Source organism: Bos indicus x Bos taurus, chromosome 3 (genome assembly GCF_003369695.1).
Source record: "Bos indicus x Bos taurus breed Angus x Brahman F1 hybrid chromosome 3, Bos_hybrid_MaternalHap_v2.0, whole genome shotgun sequence".
Lineage (NCBI taxonomy): Eukaryota > Metazoa > Chordata > Mammalia > Artiodactyla > Bovidae > Bos > Bos indicus x Bos taurus.
The window spans coordinates 51,324,556-51,348,267 of NC_040078.1; the positions used below are offsets into that span (position 1 = coordinate 51,324,556).

Consider the following 23,712-nt stretch of genomic DNA (forward strand, 5'->3'; position numbering starts at 1 on the left):
AAAGTAAAATCATTTTTAATTATATGTATTTTATTTTAATATCCTTCCCAAAGAACATTTATAGTTGATAATCTAATTTGGGTTAAATGTATCACTACTCAGTTTTATCTTTTGAAGTGTTTTCCACACAGGACTTTGCTCAATGATGTAAGCTTTAGTTGTTATCATTCTGTAGCAGATGCTATCTATGTATGATTTGGAGGTGATCTGGAAGAAGATACAAACATGCAACATTATTTAAGAAATAAGGTATTTTTTACAGGGTCACATCATAAAATACCTAACTTATTCAACAAGTATTAATCAGTACTATGTATGAGTTATTAGAGTAATAGAAAAATACCTGATATTTGTCTTTATGGAATTTCAAACATGCAAACCAGAAAAGTAGAATACTATTAAGAATTGCTTCAACAGGGATCTGTTCCAAGTAAAAGAGTAAGGAACACCTACCTCTGCCTATGGGAGTTGGGAGCAGACTTTATGGAGAACAAGCATGAAAAGAAAAGTGGAAACTAGTCAAGTTATAAAATAGCATGTTTGCACTCTGACAGTTCATGACTACCAATATTTATACTTGAGAATTTGAAAGAAGATTTAAGTAACCAGTAGGGCCAACACAATGTATATATGACCAAATGATCTTGGGACGTAAATGAGTGATTCTGATAGTTGCTACTGGAATTGAGAAGACTTGAGAGGCCAAGTTCAGGCTTGGGAAAGAGTTGCATGTGTTTGGAAATAGCAACTTCTCTAAGGGAAACAATATTTATCAGTTCCATTGAATAGGGAATGCACTTTGAAGTGAAGAATCTCAAAGTTTATCAGTGTGTATGTATGTATGTCATTTTCCTCAGGTGACTTACCTTAGCTATGGTGCACATAAGATTAATCGCATTTACTGTGTTGTGTACTGGAAGTATCCGTAAGTTACTACCCAGGAATCTGGGGGAGAAAAAAATCGTTTAAGTTAAATAGATCATATGACTTAAATTTGTTATCCTAAGTGGAAAGAAGAGACAAAAATCCTTTATTGTTTGTCATTTGTTTATTCATTCATGCCTGCCTTATTCTACAGAGGATTTAATATGGCTTTAAAACCAGAACTTAATTGACTAAAAAGTGTTCCACTTCTAATTTAGTCTTGCTGAAGAATTCCATAAATCAGCATGCATTCTGAAACTTGTCACCCTCATTCATAGAAGAGCTCTTTGGCCTGCGTTGTATTAAAAATGAAAGGTTAACATTATAAAGTTTATCTTTTGGCAAAACATAATTCACTTGCCTGAAACAATTCAGAACTGAAGTACATAAAATAACTTAAGGAAAACAGGTCTGTAGTGTTACTGTCCATACCTCTGCTGAATCCTGAACATCAGTTTCCATTCTTCAGGTCCATGCAGGGCAGCAAACAGAACCAAAAAACTATTTTGGTGAATGTTAATAAACTTCTCAATTTTGGCTAGAAATGTTTCTTCAGCAGACATAAAGCATTCTCTAGCATCCATCAATAAAAATGCAACTCCTAGGAGAGGTGAACGTAATATAAAATGTCACTTTGTCATATTAATAAAATTTTTTATAAATTTAGTAAAATCAACAAAAATAACTATAAGTTAAACATATATGTAAGTGTCCAGGCCTTAAACCCATAACAGATGGAAATCACTATAACAAAAGTCTTACACAGCAAAATAATTAGCTAGTTCTTTGAAGTGCTCTGTAGTAAAAGGATGACAATCTAAATATTTAAGGGGAGAACCCTTTCTGGGTCAGTAACCATTTTTTTTTTCCTTTAAGGCACTATCCACAATGAAAGTAAGGCCTAATTTTAGTTACATGTTAATTTTTCATGTTATAATTTTTAAAAGCTGGAAATCAACTAAAGAAAAGTAGTTTTAAGCAAACTTTTAGTTATTCCTTGGACAATCTTTTGTATCATAACATAAACCATTATATAAATTAACATACTCAGGAGCAGATATCTAGGGTCTCTGAAACAGTATCAAGTATAGAAGAATGCTCCAGAAGGCTTCCCTAGTAGTCCGCTGGTTAGGATTCAGTGCTTCCACTGCAGAGGGCACAGGTTCGATCCCTGGTCGGGGAACTAAGATCCTGCATGCCATGTGGCAGTCTTCCCCCAACCTCCCAAAAAAAGAATGGTCCAGAAGAGAAGCTTAATCTGATTAGCTCTTTAAAAGATGAGTGGAAGACACAATCTCAGGAAGTAAATAACTATGTGATTATACTAATTGAATGAACTTAACACTAAAAATTTATATAACCTTTCTGAATCTAAATTACCTCATCTGTAAGGCTGGAATAATAGTTCTTTGATAGGTTTGTTAAAAGGATTAAATAAGAGAATGTATATAAAGTGACCAAAGCATACAACAGAGTAGGTATTTACCAAAAATATTTTACTTCTCTCTAGAGGGCTCTCTATCCAACCAGGAAGGATGAATGTGAGGTTGGACCATTTTCAGCTTGGATGTCTATTTCTAGGAGCTTTTGAAAGTGCTTGTCTTCCAAAATCTCTGTTAGAGAACTGGTCTATTCATAACCATTCTAATAAAATCCTTTACCTCCACATCTTAACACTTCTGTCATTTTCTAAGCACAAGTAGAGCTGCCCCCTTCCCATGTCCCCAGTTTTCTCATATCCTAATCTAATTCCTTTGCCTATGACTCACAGTTGTATAGTTTTATGATTTCAGGAACATGTGTCCCCATTTGGTTCTTTTAGTTAGTATTTGTTTATATTATGTTCAGTAAACTCTTGTACAAAATCATGAAAAACATTCTCCTATATTGTTTTTTTTTCCACCTAATTTTTTTAATTGAAGGATGATTGCTTTACATCCTGCATTGTTTTTATATATGGATTTTGATCAATATGATGCTAGCTTCTTCATTAATATGAGTAATATTTTAAATGTTGATTGTTAGGGAGGGTGGCTTTGTTGTACTTTCATGTTAGTTTCAAAGCAAGTAGTTTGTACCATCCTCTACTAGACTTCAGTGATTTAACTTTAGTTCAACAATTGTAATCTAAAAAGGAATGTATTTTGTAATTGGCCACATGTACTGCTTTTGCAGGAATAACAAAGTTTTATTACACATTCACCTTTCCCAAAAAATAACACCTTAAGCTTATTACTTCGTTACTGAACTACTGAATAATTAGAATTTACGTGCACGTATTTATTAACAAACTTAAATCAAGGAAGTCAGCAAATATACTGTACCAGAAAGAGAAAATATAATTGATCCATTCTCCACTGAATCGGAATACCTAACCTTGTGGCTTCGATTTTCTAGGGCAGCTGCAACTTCGTAACTCTTAAAAAAAAATTTTCAGAAATACAGACTTAAAACATCTTTTTAATAGTTAATTAAAGTTAATGAAAAAACATGAAGTTTAATAGCTTCTTTTATAACTGTACACTTAAAGATTTGATCATTGAGACACTAAATGTGCTGTCTCTATGGAGGAAAAAAACTTAAAAAAAACTAAAAATATTTAGTTCTCCTGAAATACACTATGGGTTTGGAAATGAGTTGTGTACTAGTTATGTTACCTAGGGAAGAAACTAAGGACAATATTAAAGAATTAAACTATAAGGGCAAACACAAACTTCTTTTTAAAAAGCAACTTGAAGATGGATTCTTCACATACCCATAATTATGTGGATAAATAGGAAATTAGAAATATTTGAGGCCTAGAAATTAGATGCTTAGTATTTAAACCAAAAGTCCTATTGTCTTCATACATATTTTCTAACTCACCTAAGTGCTTACAACATTTGAAAAGTTTACTAAAGGTAACTGTAAACAGATGAACTGGAGAATTGATTGTCTTTGTAGTTTTCTGTACGGCACTTCATGGTTGTGTCAGTCATCTAACACACCACATCTAAGAAACACGTCACCTTCTATTTATTCATTAATGCATGTCAGAATCCATCTTTAAGTTGTTTTTTAAAAAGAAGTTTGTGTTTGCTCTTATAGTTTAAATTCTTTCATATTGTCCTTAATTTTTTCCTTAAGTAACAGCCGTAGTAACACAACTCATTTCCAAACCCACAGTTTATTCCAGGAGAACTAAATATTTTTACTTTTTTTTTAAGTTTTTTTCTCCATAGAGGGACCACATTTAGTGTCTCAATGATCAAATCTTTAAGTGGTACAGTTATAAAAGAAGCTATTAACAATTAGATATTGCCTAAAGCACTTCCCCAGTGGCTTAGCATTCATTATCTGCCTGCAATGCAGAAGACACAAGAGGAAGATCCCCTGGATGAGGGGCATGGCAACCCACTCCAGTACTCTTGCTGGGAAAATCCCATGGACAGAGGAGCCTGGCGGGATACAGTTCACTGGGTTGCAAAGAGTTGGACACCACTGAAGCGACTGAGCAAAGCATTAAAATATAAGTGGTTCATAGTATTTACTGACTGGTTAAAACTCAAGCTTGTTAGTCTCCAAGTAGATAGAAATCCCTTACATTTTATATTTTGCCTCATTATTATTATATATTTGCCTGTGTATATTTTAAGTACACAGGTTGGAATTAGGTACCAAATACTTGATTCCTTCCTAAAGATAGAGTATTTTATGCTACTCAGATTCTGACCTAGAGTTCAATTAAGACTCTTCCCATGAGTTTTCTGCTGTTTTCAAATTATATATTGCTTCCAGTGATGGCAGATTAAGTAATTTAGGCCAACTCTCCTGCTGAAAGCATCTAGAAAAGCTGGAAATTTTTTAAAAATCTGCTTGAATGCATCAGAGAGCTAGCAGGATAGTGAAAAATTACAAGACCAAGACCTATACAGAAATTCAAAGATAAGAGATAGGCATTTAGGCCATTTTCTCCCCTGAGGGCATCTGTCAATTCAGGAAGAGACAGATGAGAGGCTGAAGAGAGCATTTGACAAAAGTGGAACAGCTCTCACAGGGGCTGCAGCCTAGCTTCAAACCATTTCAATCCCTAAAATTGGATTAAAGTGATACTGTATTACTAGTGTTCCCAAGCACCTTGCAGAAGCACTCCCTAGAGCAACTCTTCTCAATTAGGTCTCCTCACTGCAGCTACAGAACAAAGAAAATTATCTGAATATTTTCTCAATTCAAACATAACAAGTATCACTGAAATGAACAGGACATAAGCTCCTTTATTATATACAATAGAAGCTGGGTGGCCACATCAGCAAATAAAAATACAGAACATCCAGTTGCAAATAAAAATATAAAACATCCAGTTAAATTTCAATTTCAGATAAACATGATATTTTAGTATTAATATAAGTATGTCCCATGCAATATTTGGGCTGAACTTAAACTAAATTCATTATTTACCTGAAACTTTTAAGTTTAACTGAGTGTCCTATATTTTATCTGGAAACCCTGCTTAGAGAATTAAAGGTTTAATTTTCTCTCAGAATTAAGGTTTCTCTAGAGGAATATAACACTATTCTAGGCCTCAAATAATTTCTACAAACACTTTTTTTTCAAATACAAATTCCAACAATCAAAAATAATCAAACATATAAAGAGACAAAATTACATGAAAAGAGAACTATGAGAAACAACAAGTAATAGAAACAGTAACAGGACATACAGTAAAGTTACATGTGTACCTTAAAATAGCTATTTACTATATTCAAGGAGATAAAATGCAAGATTGAGAATTTTGGTAAAAAATTAGAAATTATATAAAAGGATGTAACAGATCAAACCAGTCAATCCTAAAGGAAATCAACCCTGAATATTCACTGGAAGGACTGATGGAGAAACAAGCTCTAATACTTTAGCCACCTGATGCAAAGAGATGACTCACTAGAAAAGTCCTTGATGCTGGGAAAGACTGGGCTTCCCTTGTGGCTCAGCTGGTAAAGAATCTGCCCTCAATGCGGAAGACCTGGGTTCGATCCATGGGTTGGGAAGATCCCCTGGAGAAGGGAACTACTGCCCACTCCAGTATTCTGGCCTGGAGAATTCCCTGGACTATACAGTCCATGGGGTCTCGAGGAGTTGGACATGACTGAGTGACTTTCACTTTCACTGGGAAAGATTGAAGGCAAAAGAAGAAGGGGGTGGCACAGGATGAGATGGTTAGACAGCATCACCGATCAGTGGGCATGAATCTGAGCAAACTACAGGAGATAGTGAAGGACAGGGAGCCTGGCGTGCTGCAGTTGATGGGGCTGCAAAGAGTTGGACATGACTGAGCAACTGAACAACTACAACAGACAAAACTTACTATAAATCTGAGATAAATCAGATCAACAGTTGCTTGAGGCAGGGAACTGGATAAAGGATTGATTATAAAAGGGCATGAAGTAATTTTCTGGAGTGATGAAAACGTTCTATATATTCTGGGGTGATGGTTACACAGGTATACACATTTGTCTAAATTCATTAAGCTTACACTTTAAATGTGTGTATTTTATTGTATGTAAGTCCCACCTCAGTTAAATTGATTTTTAAAACATCTTTCAAGATCAAGGGGGGAACAAAAATATAGTAGATTCTTGTACAACACGGATTTGAACTGTGTGGGTCCATTTATATGTAGATTTTTTCAATAAATACATATATTACACAATCTGAGGTTCACTGAATCCTCACACACAGAGCTGCTGATAACAATGGGTCAAATGTAAAGTTAAAGGTGAGTTTTCAACTGTGCAGTAATCAGTGCCTATAACCCCCACGTTGTTCAAGGGTCAACTGTATTTTGAGAGGAAGACTGAGATGGTCCTCATTGAGGTAATTTCTAAATTATATTATTCAGAATAAAAGGAAAATGATCCAAAACAGAAGGTTTGAGCCAAAAGAAGAAGAGCAAAGAAAGTAACAAAGACATGAGTAAATCTAAATAATTACTAACTTTAGAAAATAATGTTTTGTGGAGTTAAAAAATTGAGAGAATTTAAACTATATGATAACAACAAATACAATACAGAAGAGGGTGACTGGAATTAGTATTCTAAGATTTATTTGTCATGTAAGAGGAAGATAAGTAGCAAACAGCTTTTTCCAGCACCCCAAGAGATGAGTCTATACGTGGACATCACCAGATGATCAACACCACAATCAAACTGATTATGTTTTTTGTAGCCAAAGATGGAGAAGCTCTATATAGTCAGCAAAAAACAAGACCTGGAGCTGACTGTGGCTCAGATCTTAAACTCCTTATTGCAAAATTCAGGCTTAAATTGAAGAAAGTAGGGAAAAGCACAATGCCATTCATGTATGACCTGAATCAAATCCCTATGATTATACAGTGGAGGTGATGAATAGGTTTAAAGATTTAGATCTGGTAGATAGAGTGCCTGAAGAACTATGGACAGAGGTTCATAACATTGTACAGGAAGCAGTGACCAAAACCATTCCAAAGAAAAATAAATGCAAGAAGGCAAAGTGGTTGTCTGAGGAGGCTTTACAAATAGCTGGAGAAAGAAGTGAAAAGCAAGGGAGAAAGGGAAAAATAGACCCCAAAAAATGCGGTGTTCCAGAGAATAGCAAGGAGATATAAGAAGGCCTTCTTAAATGAACAATGCAAAGAGAGAGGAAAATAATAGATTGGGAAAGATTAAAGATCTCTTCAAGAAAACTGGATATCAAGGGAACATTTCATGTAAGGATGGGTACAATATAGGACAGAAATGGTAAGGACCTAACAGAAGCAGAAGAGATTAAGAAGAGGTGGCAAGAACATACAGAACTATACAAAAAAGGTTTTAATAACCCAGATAATCATGATGTTGTGGTGACTCACCTAAGGCCAGACATCCTGGAGCGTGAAGTCAGTGAAAGTGAAAGTCGCTCACTCGTGTCCGATTCTTTGTGACCCCATGGACTATAAAGTCCATGGAGTTCTCCAAGCCAGAATACTAGAATGGGTAGCCTTTCCCTTCTCCAGGGGATCTTCCCAACCCAGGTCTCCCACATTGCACACAGATTCTTTACCAGTTATGTGAAGTCAAATGGGCCTTAAAAAGCATTAGTACAAACAAAGCTAGTGGAACTGATGGAATTCCAGCTGAGCTATTTAAAATCCTAAATGATGCTGCTGTTAAAGTGCTGCACTCAATATGTCAGTAAATTTAGAAAACTCATCAGTGGCCACAGGACTGGAAGTGGTCAGTTTTCATTCCAATCCCAAAGAAGGGTAATGCCAAAGAATGTTCAAAATACTGTACAAGTGTGCTCATTTCACATGCTAGCAAGGTTATGCTCAAAATCTTTCAAGCTAGGCTTCAGCAGTAGGTGAGCCAAGAACTTTCAGATGGATTTCAAGATGGATTTCAAAGAGGCAGAGGAACCAGAGATCAAACTGTCAATGTTCGTTGGATCATGGCAAAAGCAAGGGAGTTCCAGAAAAACATCTACTGCTGCTTCACTGACTATGCTGAAAACTGTGTGGATCACAACAAACTGGAAAATTACTAGAGATGGGAGTACCAGACCACCTTATCTGTCTCTTGAGAAACCTGTATGCGGGTCAAGAAGCAACAGTTAAAACCAGACATGGAACAATGGACTGGTTCCTAATTGGGAAAGGAGTATGACAAGGCTGTATAATGTCATCCTATTTAACCTACATGCACAGTACATCATGCAAAATGCCAGGCTGGGTGAAGCCCAAGATGGAATCAAGATTGCCAGGAGAAATATCAACAACCTCAGATATGGAGATGATACCACTCTGATGGCAGGAAGTGAAGAGGAACTAAGGAGCCTCTTGATGAGGATAAAAGAGGAGACTGAAAAAGCTGGCCTGAAACTCAACATTAAAAAAACAAGATCATGGCATCCAGTCCCATCACTTCATGGCAAACAGAAGGGAAAAAAGTGGAAGCAGAGACAGATTTTATTTTCTTAGGCTCCAAAATCACTGCAGTGACTATAGCCATGAAATTAAAAGACACTTGCTTCTTGGAGGAAAGCTTTGACAAACCTAGACAGCATATTAAAAAACAAAGACATCACTTTGCCAACAAAGGTCCGTCTAGTCAAAGCTATGGTTTCTCCAGTAGTCATGTATGGATGTAGGTTGGACATAAAGAAGGATGAGCACTGACGTATTAATGCTTTTGAATTATGGTACTAGAGAAGGCTCTTGAGAGTCCCTTGAACTGCAAGGAAATCAAACTAGTTAATCCTAAAGGAAATCAACCCTGTATATTCATTGGAAGGACTGTTACTAAAGCTAAAGCTTCAATACTTTGGCTACCTGATGCAAACAGCCAACATATTGGAAAAGACTCTGATGCTGGGAAAGATTGAGGGCAGAAAGAGAAGGAGCAACAGAGGATAAGACGGTTAAATAGCATCACCCACTCTATGGACAAGAATTTGAGCAAACTTTGGGAGGTAGTAGAGAACAGAGGGGCCTGGGATGCTGCAGTCCATGCATGAAGTTGTAAAGAGTCAGACACAACTGAGTGATTGAACATCAAAAACAACAATAAAAATTTATTATTTACTTTGGACTTTGTTGGGCTAAGTATGTATGTATGTTAAATTTTCTAGGGTAACTATTAAAAAACAGAAATAGAGCATATAACTTCCAAAGCTAGTTAAAGAAAAAAAAAATGAGACAATATTAACAATCAATACAAAAAGAGGCAAAAAAAAAAAACAGAAAAGGTGAGACGAATAGCATAAAATAAGATAGATAAAACAAATAAAAGCAGTTGTTTTTGGCAAATTAGAATTGGTTGCTATCTTCCTCTCTTACAATCACTCTGACAAAGCTAAAGAAACAAGAGAAATATGGGAGAAAAATATGGATTCCAGAAATCTAACAAAAAGAAGCATGAAAAATTCCAGTGAAACTTAAGGCTGTCTTAAAACGGGTATGGAGCTAGATGGCTGAAGCCAACAAAGCAGAGGGCAGCTTGAGGCAACAATGAAAGAACAGGGTAGATTTTAAAAAATCATACTCAAAGTCTTATTCTAACCTCTCTCTCTTCTTTACCATGAAGAATCATCTCTTGCCCCCTCATTCTAGACATTAGGTGGTATCCATAAGATAAACATCTGGGAAAGGGTTAGATAATCCTGCTAGTTGCAGAGTTAAAACACTGATCAATTGCCCTCAGGCATTCAACTTCCCATTCCTTCCTCCTTCAAGCGTAGGGAGTCTCCTCTCAATGCTACTAAGTCTAGACAGGTCAGTTCCTGTTGTTTACTTCTCCAAAAAACCTTAAGTAATATATGTTCATATGAATTGTTGTTTTTGGAATCATTTAACATCTCTTAGAATAGGCTTAGTGAGAAAAAAAAAAAGAAAGAAAAACTTAAGAAAATGTCCAACTTTGAGATATTTAGAGAAGTAGGAAAATGGATGCAGTGATCTTCCTAATTTATATTTAAAATACATTTTAGATTATATACTTGCTGATTCACACAACTTTGGATAATCAAGCTAAAGGTATTTTAAAATACTGTTCTATTGCTTAATTTTAAATTCAAGATCAATGGCCCAAATGCCTCTTTTACCTTAAGAGATGAGCTAATAATAATGGTGGTTGTCCATTTTATTTTTTCTTTTCCATCACTTTCAGCCATCTCTTTGGATCAAATCAGCTTCTGGTAGTGCCAACAATCTGAGAAAAATAACAGCAAAAATAACACATAGAAATGTTTGCTTGATGAATGAGTAAATTTCAGAAAGAAATAAAATTAGGGTAATGGAGACATTCTAAAGAATACTTGACAGTCAAAATTTGACACTAAAAGAGTATCTGTCTTGTTATACATTGTTTTTGTTAAAGTCACTTCAGTTGTGTCGGACTCTTTGAGACCCTATACCTCAGTAAGTAAAGAATCTGCCTGCAATGCAGGAGACTGGAGTTCAATCCCTGGGTCGGAAAGATCCCCTGGAGAAGGAAACGGCTACACACTCCAGTATTCTTGCCTGGAAAATCCCATGGACAGAGGAGCCTGGTGGGCTGCAGTCCATGGGGTTGCAAAGAGTCAGGCACAACTGAGTGACTAACACTTCACTTCATGGACTACACCCCCATCAGACTCCTCTGTCCATGGGATTCTCCAGGCAAGAATAGTGGAGTAGATTGCCATGCCCTCCAGGGATCTTTCAGACCCAGGGATTGAACCTGCGTCTCTTACATCTCCTGCATTAGCAAGCAGATTCTTCACCTCCCGCGCTACCTGGGAAGCTCATACTTTACATGTTAAGCTCACTCAGTATTATGCTCCCCATTAACAATTATTACAAGCAATGGTTCCCATTTCAGAGCATTAGAGAAAAACGATGTGAAAGATCTGAAATTTTATCCTACTTGCAAACTCAAAAGTTAACCTGCAAGAATTTCATGGGTATAGGGTAAGACAAAAGACTCTTGGATTAGAGACAAAGGACAGTTTTCTACTCACAGCAACAGGAGTATCACCATTTTCTTCTAGCAGTTCCCCAAGGGCAGTTCCCATGGGGTGATGAGACAAAAGCCATCTGTACACACAGGGGTTACACTACAGGAAAGGAAGTTAGAGCTCAGAAAGCCCCAACCTTTTCTAAAGAGACTGCAAGCATACCTGCCCTCTGCTCTAGAGGCAAATAACATAACTATCTCTAATTTACAATTATTTACTATACAAACATCCTTTGAAAGTTCAGGGGTGGGACATTTCTAAAAAGTACACTGGTGATGCTTGTTGATGCTGGCCTGGGGACCACATTTTAAGAATTCCTACACTAAGGGAAGAAAAAGCATTCTAGGCAGCAATAACACAACAACAAAGCATAGTATACTAGCAACCCGATAATAAAAGAAAATGATGTAATAACAGAATTCTGTTATTCTGTTCAGTGCACTAAAGTTGAAGATATACATGTCTGGGGTAGTTGGGTGGCAATAAAAGTGAAAATTACTGCAAAGCTAGTAGCATCAAACTGAATTTAATTATGGTCTGAATTTGGCACTTTTCTGATATTGAGACTAAACACCCTTAAGCTATATTTCCATTTCTGTGACAAGTTTTGCCCATTTTTCTATTAGATTTCCTTTTCTCCTTCATTTGTAGGATTTCTTTACATATTCTGGATATCAGTCTTTATTAGCTATGTGTGTTTTCTCCCAGTTTGTACTTGTCTTTCCCTTCTTTATGGTAATATCTGATACACACAAGTTAAAATTTTCAATATTGTCAAATTTATCAATCTTTTAATTTATGATTAGTGCTTTTTTGTTTCTCTGTTCCAAAGTCAAATATTCTCCTTCATTGTATTCTAAATTCTTAGTTTGGCCTTTCAAATTTAAGTCTTTAATTATTCATCTGGATTTTTTGTATAGAGTCTTAAGTAGGGATCCAATTTCATTTTTCTGAAAATATGGCTATCTAGTTGTCCCAGAACTGTTTATTTAGTCTCCTTTCTCCCCCTGGTCATTAATAATACCACCTTAGTCATACAATGTTTCTATATTAACAGACCTGTTTCTGGGTTCTCTATTCTATTTAGTCGCTCAATTTGCTTATTCCTAAATCAATGTCATACTGTTTTTTTAATTATCATAGATTTTAAAAAAAGTCTTGATATCTTTATGGGAAGTCTCTCCATCTTAACTCTTTTTCAGTTGTGCTGTAGCTATCCTTTGGTCATTTTTCATCCCTATAAATTTTAGAGTCATCATGTCAATTATTTTAAAAAACCCTGTTGGTTAAAGATTGTTTGGGGAGTTTGTTGTAATGTTTTTGCTGTAAAAAGTGTTTCAAACTCTGCTGCAATGTTGCTGAAAAGCATGGTGTTTGTAACAGTTCAACAATCCATGGCTGCTCACTCCGGCTTACTTCTACTCTCCCTCTGAAGCAGGTTAGCACTGAAGGTGGTATGGAAAAGATTTCATATGTGTTCAATTGTTTGTTTCTTCTTCCTTCTCCCTTTGGCTCCCCCCTAACCCTCCTTAGCTCCCTCAACCTCTTTTGTTCAATGTATGTATCTTAAAGCTAATTTTTACTACTGGATATCTGACTGGAGCCATAGATATAGAATCTGTATTGTTCAAAACACAGCATGGAATTAACATTAAACTTAAATAAAACTGAATTTAAAATGCAAAAAAAAAAAAAAGAAAGAAACCCAAAACAAAAAGCCCTACTAAAGGGACTTTTAAAAATTAGAAATGCATTTATCTATAAAACAGTTTTGGAAAAAAGCTTTTTTTGGCCATGCCACGTAGCATGCAAGATCTCAGTTCCCTGAAGAGGGATCAAACCCATGCCCCTTGCAGGGGAAGCGTGGAGTCTTAACCACTGGGCCACTGGAGAAGTCCCAAAACTAAAATTTTTATGAACTTGAGACTTTCCATCTGTGAATATATCTCCTCATATTTAGGACTTATAAACACTCAAGTGTTTTCATTTAACATTGTGTCATAAGCATTTTCCTTACATATTTTTAAAAATATGTAAAGGCTGGGTAACTTTCTTTTGTATAGATATGACACACTTTATTTGACAATTATATAGGGAAGGAAAAATAATTTCTACCCTGCCCTTCTGAGTTCTTGGCTTAGACCCTCCCTTATTATAAAAGACAGATAAGAGAAACACAAACAGAATTTTATTAACATGTATACCTCATGTATACATGGGAGATACCCAGAAAAATTGAGTAAATCCTTGAGATGGCTCAAGCTACCACCTTAAATACCATTTTAAGTTAATGACAAAAGAAAGACATCATGGAGGAGGCCAATTATGGAAGGGGCTTCCCTGGTGGCTCAGAGGGTAAAGTGTCTATCTGCAATGTGGGAGACCCTGGGTCGGGAAGATCCCCTTGAGAAAGAAATGGCAACCCACTCCAGTATTCTTGTCTGAAGAATCCCATGGACAGAGAAGCTTGGTAGGCTACAGTCAACAGGGTTGCAGAGTCGGACACGACAGAGTGACTTCACTCCTTGGTGGCTCAGACAGTAAAGAATTTGCCTGCAGTGCAGGAGACCATGGTTTGATCTCTGGGTCAGGAAGATCCCTTGGAGAAGGGAATGGCAACCCATTCCAGTATTCCTGCCTGGAGAATTCCATGGACAGAGGAGCCTGGTGGGCTACAATCCATGGAGTCACCGAGTCAGACATGAATTATCAACTGAACAATTAGGAAAGGCACAGTACCAAAGGTAAGTTTTGTTATGCAGATTTAGGTTGGTGCCATTTCCACTGATAGGAGTTTCCTGTGATTTAGAATCATCCTGCTGCTACTTTCCCATAAACAGAGACGAAGACACCTACAAAAGATTTCCTTCATAAATGTAAATATCCTTCACAAAAGGGTAACTTCTACTCTGTTTTCAGAGCTTCTTCTGTGTCTGTTTTTTTTAAAAAAATAATCAGCTCAAAATAATCCTTACGCCAAAAAGGCATATTCTAGGGTGGCATTTCTCCTACCCTTCAATTATCACTGGGGTGATTTAAATTAGGCATTTAATCTGGTCGCAAATTTTTCCAATTACAACTGACCCTGCAATACATGGAATTACCTTTTAAAACCATAAATATTATATTCCTCCCCAATTAAAAATCCTTCAATAATTCACCATGGCTTACAGAACAAAGTCTAAACTGAAGGTATACAAATTCTTTCCTATTCAGCCTCATGTTCTGCCATTCTTCAACATATTACAAATACTCTAGCTATTCTGAAGAACTTGTCGTCCTGAACAAAACGTTTTTCACATCTCATCCCTTTACATATTTTTTAACTAAAACTCCCCTCCTCTCCTTGACAATTCCTATGTAATTTTAATAAACAGTTTGTGCTTTTCCTATTCTCTACAGGCAATTAGGACCTTCCTCTTTTGTAGAACTATAGTACTCCAAGCTTATCTTTATTATATCAATCATTAATATAGTTATATTTGTTTATATAGCTGTATTCTCAATGAAAAGACTTCTCACTGGAAGCTCCTCAAGCAGTGGGACCATGTTTTATTCATCTTTGTATTCCCAATGCCGAGCACAGTGCCCAGCACTTTTAGCAAGTTCAAACAGTAAGTCCAGATATCAGAAGCAAAATAAAGGTCAAAGCAAAATAAAGGTCACAGCAAACTGGGAACAAGTAAGGGGGTTACTGGTTGACTGCCATGAAGAGGGAGGTTTTTGCCATGTGCCTTTCTTATGTGTTAAGAAATCTGAGGTACAGAGATGGATTAAATTAGTTTAGGAGAATAATATAAGACATACATTCAAACTTTTTGGTAGAAGACCCATGGTGTAGTAGAAAGACCACAAGTTAGACGAGGGATCTAGTCTTGTTATCTATTACTGTGATCATTCAATGTCTTTGAGCATATTTTCATGGGAATATAATGACAAACAACAAGAAGAATAACACTAGGATTTCTATTATCTCAGAATAGTTAAGAAAATCAAGTTTACATAGGAAAACATAAATATGACATATTATATTATTACCATCATTATATGCTCTGTCAACTCCTTTAACCAAGCCAAAACAAAATAATAAATCACTTTTACAAAACTTTCAGTACTTTTTTCCAAATGCTCCAACACAAATACTCCCTCAGTTACATTTTTCTCCCCTAGAGATCTCTTCTCACTCATGTAGACTCTAGCCTTCCCTCTTCAACATAAATTGGAGATCTGGGTCTGATTCATTAGCTGTCATCCTGGGAATTCCTTTCTCCTCTCTCCTATGTTAGAGCTATGTTTCCCTTGATTTATTTTTTCATTTTGCAGAAGCATTCTTTAGTTGTTTTTTGAAAAAAAGAATGCGTGACACATACACTTATCAATAGATATAGAGATACGAAATCCTTACCCTATCCCTAATTTATCCCTATCCCTATATTTAATCCTTATATTGAAAAAGACTTCCCTGGTGGCTCAGACAGTAAAGCGTCTGCCTACAATGCGGGAGACCCAGGTTCAGTCCCTGGGTTGGGGAAGACCTCCTGGAGAAGGAAATGGCAACCCACTCCAGTATTCTTGCCTGGAAAATGCCATGGACAGAGGAGCCTGGTAGGCTACAGTCCATGGGGTCGCAAAGAGTTGGACACGACTGAGCGATTTCACTTTCACTTTCACTTATATTTAATTGGCAGGGCTTCCCAGGTGACTCAGTGGTAAAGAATCCACCCACCAAGCAGGAGACTTGGGTTTGATCCCTGGATCAGGAAGATCCCCTGAAGAAGTAAATGGTAACGGACTCCAGTATTCTTGCCTAGGAAATCTCATGGATAGAGGAACCTAGCAAACTACAGTCCATGGGGTCACAAGAGAGTCAGACGTGACCTAAGTGACTAAACAACAACAACAATATCAAGTGTTGATAAGGATGTGGAGAAACTGGAACTCTTTCATACACTGCTATTCATAAGATATGTGGTACAATCGGTGTGGAAAATATCTTGGCAATTTAGTTAATCATATACCTACCATATAATCTAGTCATTTCACTCCTAGGTATTTTTACAAAGGCAAAAGAAAGCCTGGATCTATACAATGAGGTAAACACGAAGGCTTTATTCATAATACCCCCAACTAGAAACAACTCAAATATCCCTCAGCAGAAGAATGGATATTGTGATATATCTATACTCTAGTATTACTCAGCAATGTAAAGGAACGAACTACCGATTCACACAACAACCTGGATCTAAAAAATTATTATGCTGAGTAAAAGAAGCCAAAAAAAAAAAAAAAAGGATTACTATATGATTCCCTTTGTATAAAGCTCTGGAAAATGCAAACTAATTCACAATGACAGAAAACAGAATGGTGATGATGGAGGAATAATGACAGAAGGAAGAATTAGAAAGGGTAGGAGGAAACTTTGGGGAATGATGGCTACATTCATTATATTGATTGGTGGTGATGATTTCAAAGGTGTATAAATGTATCAAAAATCATATACACTACAATTAATTACACATTAATTATACCACAATATAGCTACATATAATAATGAGTGTATCATTTTTCAATTAGCAAATTCTGTGTGTTAAAAAAACAAGCACAGGTGTTCAACACGGGAGCCATTCAAAATGTTTCCAGTGGTGGGACTCTGAAATCTACAGTAATTCTATCTACTTCATTACCAGTTGCTTACTCTTGCTGCTATGAAAACCAACATTAATGCCAGACAGCTGAAATCAAGCAAAGAAAGCAAAGCTAATCTTTCGTTATGAAAAGTGAAAAATAACCTTTTTGAAGCACCTCAACAGTTATTGAAAAAGGTCCCCAAAGCTACCACATGCCAATTATTTTCCAAAAGGAAAAACACATTGAACTTCTGGATAAAATAACCTGTACTGCTTATATGACTAGGAAACAATCTTTGCTTCTACAGGATCTTTTTTCAAGTGGTAAGATCTTTTACAATAGTATGAAATTGAAGATATCTAATTATCAAAACTGGAGAAGGCAATGGCACCCCACTCCAATACTCTTGACTGGAAAATCTCATGGACAGAGGAGCCTAGTAGGCTGCAGTCCATGGGGTCACTAAGAGTCAGACATGACTGAGCGACTTCACTTTCACTTTTCACTTTCATGCATTGGAGAAGGAAATGGCAACCCACTCCAATGTTCTTGCCTGGAGAATCCCAGGGATGGTGGAGCCTGGTGGGCTGCCGTCTATGGGGTCCCACAGAGTTGGACACAACTGAAGCGACTTAGCAGCAGCAGCAATTATCAAAACAGGAATCTCCTAAATTTCTGTTAGAAGCAGCTTTTTTTCATATTCTTAAAACATGGAAATTACCATGATGAGGATATATCAGTAATAAATTCTATGTATTTAGGAGAAAATAGGACTAAGGTGAGTTCTTAAAGGAGGAAAGAAGGCCCCAAATAGGCATACCTTTTTGGATTAGAAATTGAGACAAACTCAGAGAGCACAACTGATCTGGCATGGAGATCTACCCAATATGGCTTTGGGAGCTACAGATGCTGGGAATTCTCAAACATAAAATCAAAACACAAAGTAAATGGGATCAAGAGCATCTAGATTTTTTAAAGGTTTTAGGCTTATTTTTATAAAGACTATGCAGTTTTAGGCTTACTTTTATAAAGACTATGATAGGGCTTCCCTAGTGACTCAGAGGTAAAGAATCCACCTGCCAACGTAGAAGACACAGATTTGATCACTGATCCAGAAGATCCTACATGCTGTGGAGCACCTAAGGCCATGCATCACAACTATTGAGCCTGTGCTCTGGAGTCTGGGAGCTGCACCTACTGATGCCCACGTACCCTAGAACCTAGGCGACAAGAGAAGTTACCACAATGAAAAGCCCATGCATCGCAACACAATGCAACGAAGAGTAGTTACCATTTGCTGAAACTAGAGAAAAGCCCAGGCAGCAACGAAGACTCTAGAGAAAAGCCCAGGCAGCAATGAAGACTCAGCACAACCAAAAATGAGTAATTATTTTTTAAAAATTACTTAAAAAGACTGTCTTAGTCATTGTCAGGGCAATATAACATAATGGTCAAGAGCACAAGTTCTGGGGTTGGAGTGAAGGTAAAGTGTTAGTCACCAGGTCGTGCCCAACTCTTTGTGACCCCATGGAGTGTAGCCCACCAGGCTCCTCTGTCCATGGAATTCTCCAGGCAAGAATACTGGAGTGGGTTGCCGTTTCCTTCTCCAGAGGATTTTCCCGACCCAGGGATTGAACCTGGGTCTCCTGCATTGCAGGCAGACTGAGCCACCAGGGAAGACCCTAGGTTCCAATCTTGGTTCTGTCACTTACCAGTTGACATGCACTTGGGCAAGTTACTTAACTTCTCTAAACCTCAGCTGTCTCCAATTTAAAATGCAGAGAATACACCCTCTTTTACAACATTCCTGTGAGGATTAAATCAGATCATAAAGTAGCAAGATAGTGTACTGGTTAAAAGTGTGGGCTCTGGAGCCAGGCTGCCTGATTTAAATCCTTGGCTCTGCTACCTACCACTGGTAAATGATCTGACCTTGGGAAAATCACTTAACTTCTTCATGCCGCAGTTTGCTCATCCTTAAAATGAGGATAATATTTCCTGCCCCACAGGGCTATTAAGAAGATCAATGTGTTATACATAAATCATGTAAAACAGTAGAGCACATAATAAGTAGTAATTATTATTGAAATGTATACTGCATTAATTAAATAGTAAGCTTCAATAAATGCTAAATACTGGTAAACAAAAAGCACAATGTACATTAGACTGTTATTTCTAAACATGTAATTTTTATTTTTTTAAACAGAAAGTTTGGGTGCTCAAAAGAAAGCTGGCCCATGTCTTATAAGTAACAGAATTTCATGTCTGTTATTTCCACTCCTTAGAAGGTTCAAATCTTTTGGTTATGCTGTAGTTTAGATTATGTCTCAGCATTTCCATGAAGCCTTTTCTAATGATATTTCAATTTTTGTTCTTCCTCCATACTAGTCCACAGTAGATAGTTTATAAACATTTTGTTACTTGATTTAATTGGCATCCACAAACCAGGCTTTTCCTTCTAGCACAGGCAGTTTGGAGAAAAAAGAGAGGAAGCTGAAGTGATTCAAACTTGATAATAAAATTAAAGGCTTCTCAGAATAGAGACATAACCATCACAAAACAAAAGATCAATTAGATACGGAATGTGTACATACACATATTTAAATATATATATTTTATAACGTGAGGAATGCTCAAAAGAGAACACAAGAAACTGAGCGCTGAACTTCAGTTTTGGTTTTTCAACAACAAATGTGAAAAGGAAAAGACTATATAATTTTACATGTTAGGAAATTCAGGCTGAGAGGATGGTGTCAAAGGGCATATGTACCTACAGAATGAATATGAATGGGTTTACTTTTGGTAGACTGGACATGTTAACAGTTATTAAGTCTTCCAATCCACGGACGCAAGATATCATTCCATTGAGAAAGTCAGTTCCTAGGCAGGTTGATAGGGAGTCTAGGGGTCCCCAAGGAGAGAGGGGTCTGGAATTCTCAAGGAGGAAGAAAAGACAAACTTTTTTCTTTCTCCACATTCCTTAGGATTATATAATAATGTATCCTGCCTAAGGACAGTCTTTGGATTCAACCTTCTGTTATCTTAAAATGTTAATTATGGGAGAAGACCTGGTCTTTACAAGGATGTATCTTGCCTGAGGACAGTGTTATCTTAAAATGTAAATTATGGGAGTAGGTCTGATGAGGTCTTTACAACCTCCAGATATTCTTTGGATTATATAACTTCATTGTTAACACTAGCAAGGGGGTACTCTTTCTGCCCCCTTCTGACGCCTATGTCAGAAGCTTTCTCTATCTCCTTTATACTTTAATAAAACTTTATTACACAAAAGCTCTGAGTGATCAAGCCTCATCTCTGGCCCCGGATTGAATCCTTCTCCTCCGGGGGCCAAGAATCCCAGTGTATTCGCGTGATTCAACAACAACCTTTCACATTTACTTGTTTCTTCCATTTCTTTCATTGATGTTCTGTAGTTTTCAGTATACAAGTCTTTCACCTCCTTAGTAAAGTGTATTCCTAAGTATTTTACCCTTTTTGTGCTTTTATAAATGGGATTATTTTCCTAATTTCCTTTTCATGTAGTTTGTTGTTTGTATACAGAAATGCAACTGATTTTTGTATGTGGATTTTGTACTCTGCAAATTTACTGAATTGATATATTAGTTCTAACAGTTTTTTCTTGCCTAACTGATCTGGCCAGGACTTCTAGTACTTTATGCAGAATGGAAATGGTAAAGGTGGGCATATCTGCCTTGTTCCTGGTCTTAACAGGAAAAATGTTCACTTTTTCACCTTTGAGCATGTTACTAGCTTGTGAGCTCATCACTTACGGCTTTTATTATACTCAGGTAATTTTCTTCTATGGATGAATGAGCTCTAGAGATCTGCTGTACAACACTGTGTATGTGCTCAATAGGTCAGTCGTGTCCAACTCTTTGCGACCCCATGGACCGTAGCCTGCCAGGCTTTTCTGTCCATGGAATTTTCCAGGCAAGAATACTGGAGTGGGTTGCCATTTCCTACTCCAGAGGATCTTCCCAACCCAAGAACTGAACCAACATCCCTGATGTCTCCTGCTTTGGCAAGTGGATTCTTTACTATTGTGCCACCTAGGAGTATACAACACTATAATATATACTTACAGTTTTATTAAGAGGGCAGATCTATATTAAGTATTCTTTCCACAATAAATGAAAAAAAAAAGTGAATGAGTCCAAATCTAGATCTAGCTCTTTTCCTTTTTCAATTAGTACCATGTTTATTATCTCATGCCTGAGCTACTCTAATTACCTCCTAACCCTCCTTTCAAATCTATTCTACAAACTCTTCTCAAATAATTTTCCTAAAACTTGAATTATAGCTAGATCACTCTTCTGTCCAGAAAACTTCAATGGTTTCCTAAAACTTAAGAAATTAAATCCAAATTTGTTAGCCTAGCATTCAAACTCCTCTTCCCGAAGTCTGGCCCCATGTTTCCTTTCCAGAAATACTTCCCACTAACAGGGGCAGCTTCACTGACATGTAATCTGTGTAGTCTCATAGGGCCCCACACTTAAAAGGATTCTATACTTGGTTTATCACTATTATTCTCCTATTGCTTTCTTGAGAATGTGAATTTTTAACCAAAAGGTTCTATGTTTTCATTTCACACTGGGCCTGTAAATTATATAGTCAATCCTGCCCTCTATAACAAAGAAACCCTATACTTTCTCACCTCACGACTATACCATACTATTTTCTTCTATCTGAAACAACTACCTTGATCTCTGCCTGTCAAAATTCTACCTACTTTTTAAAAGCTCACTCATAACACACTCAAAAAGTTAAATTACATGCATATTAAGATGACAAGGAGGTATCATGTTGTACCCATGAAAGCCTTCTTAATTAGGGTTCTGGGATATGAAACTCTAATGCCATTAGACTAAGGTGAGGAAACTTTTTTGTATAAGGCTGGAGAGTAAATATTTCAGGCTTTGTGAGCCATATAATTTCAGTTGCAATGACTCATGAAAGAAGCTACAGATAGTAAGGAAACAAACGAATGTGACTGTATTTCTTAAACTTTATGTACACTAAGATATGAATTTAATATAATGTCCATGTATCACAAGTATTACTTTTCTTTGATTTATTTTTCTCAGTCACTTGAACCACAACTATCCATGGCTCCAAATGTGGAAGGCCAGATATGGCTCAAGGGTCACAGTTTGCCTAGCCCTCCCTAAGATATCCACGATATATCATGATTTTGCTTTTCTTCTATACATCTAGAATGGTACTAGTCATGAGAAAATAATCTCTTAAATCACGTTTTACAGGTTTAATTATCTCATAGAACTGTTGAGAACAGCTGCAGTAAGAGTGACAAAAATTAAAATAGAAAAAAGAACTTACAAGGATATGAAGCAATAAGGAGTCTTACACATAGGTAGGTAGAATGTAAATTGATACAGACATTTTGGAAAATAATTAGGGATTAATGGGGTAGATAATTTTTAAGGGGCCTTTAGTGTTCCTGCAGGTTTTTGCTGGATATGTATAGAATATTTTTCACGTGCAATAAGCAACACTGAGGAATGAGGCAAGCAGGCTTGTCACTATTAATTAAAAAGCGTTCTTCCACTCAGTGTTAACACAATCCACTCTGTTAACACAATCAACTGAATGTACCTTCACGAGGTCTACCTATGTTATTCTCAAATCCCTGTGGGATTTGGGGGCCAGAGGAACCAACAAGAATCTGAAACTTTGGTTACTGCTTTGCCACCAAGTTTCAAAAAATCCTTTGTTTCTGATCCAGGTGGCCTGTTTCCTCATCTGAAAATCAAAGGCGTCTTATGCCAGGTCCAAAGCCCAAATATTCTGGGCTTTTGTCGTTATGGTTTCGTCTTTCCCGAGTTTTCAAATTTAAATAAATTTAACATTGCATAATAACCTCTTTACTGTAACTTGCTTTACCGCTCAGTCTCCTCACTAGTCAAGTGACAGAGACTGGCCTACAAATCTTCACGGCCTCTTCGATTTCCTACTTTCTAGAAGAATCTTCCTCACCCCGTCCCCTCCCCTTCCCCAACCTCCCAGGACTGGGAAGTGTGAAGAAATTAGAAATTACACCGAAGGAGAATATAAATCATGGGGTGGAAGTCAGAGGTTTGGAAAAGAAAGCAGTTCCCGAATCCTACATGAACAAGCCGAGAAAACCCGTTTCCACATAGCTCCCAAAAGAAGAAAAGGCTACGGAGGATCCTTTCTCACCCGCCAAATCCCTGAGGTAAAGATCTGTTCGCTGATCTTTACCTCAAGGTTTTTCAAAACTGAGAAAAACCACACTGGCACAAGAACCAGGTTATCAGCAGCCTCATTCCCAAACTTGCAAACACACCTAACCTGCACGTTGTCAGTGACAGCTCCGCTGCTCCCAAGATTCAGGAATTTTCCAGGAGAAGCCCTTTTGGCGGCGCAGGAGGCCCAGGCGCGTTCTCTGCGCTCAGCGCCTCCTCAGGCTCTGCTTTCAGGGCTTCTGCGCAGCCGCAGACTAACAACCACGCCCCACGTGTCTCCCTGTTTGGAGCGCTTATACGAGAAACTGTGCAAGGGACTTTTCACGTTAAATTTAGCTCCCTGGAACTGATTTTTCACAATTTCTTAAATTTAGGCTCAATTCGTATAGTACTACTGTGAACATAAAATCAAAGTGACCTCCAGTTTATT

The 23,712-nt window shown here is 37.1% G+C and overlaps 1 protein-coding gene across 2 annotated transcripts; it reads right to left on the reverse strand.

Annotated features, from left to right (window-relative positions):
- Window positions 1–9: 9 nt before the first annotated feature.
- On the reverse strand, window positions 10–23,708 carry C3H1orf146 (chromosome 3 C1orf146 homolog). Of its 2 annotated transcripts, none has more exons than XM_027536524.1 (6): window positions 23,389–23,708; window positions 10,516–10,622; window positions 3,249–3,342; window positions 1,357–1,525; window positions 867–945; window positions 10–207 (listed from the first exon to the last, which is right to left on the reverse strand). In XM_027536524.1, exons 2-6 carry the CDS (start codon window positions 10,582–10,584, stop codon window positions 73–75), a joined length of 546 nt encoding a protein of 181 aa, XP_027392325.1. In that variant the 5' UTR covers window positions 10,585–10,622; window positions 23,389–23,708; the 3' UTR covers window positions 10–72. The 2 variants fall into 2 exon arrangements, with proteins under 2 accessions (XP_027392325.1, XP_027392326.1); XM_027536525.1 differs by having other exon boundaries at window positions 19–207; window positions 23,384–23,708.
- Window positions 23,709–23,712: the final 4 nt, after the last annotated feature.

Excerpts from the sequence above, each read along its gene's own strand:
- C3H1orf146 (XM_027536524.1), bottom strand. The coding sequence starts at position 10,584 with ATGGCTGAAAGTGATGGAAAAGAAAAAATAAAATGGACAACCACCATT. Across the intron at positions 3,343-10,515 it reads TTATTAGCTCATCTCTTAAG|AGTTACGAAGTTGCAGCTGC; the intron begins GTAAAAGAGGCA and ends TTTTTTTTTAAG. Across the intron at positions 946-1,356 it reads ATGTTCAGGATTCAGCAGAG|ATTCCTGGGTAGTAACTTAC; the intron begins GTATGGACAGTA and ends TTTCTCCCCCAG.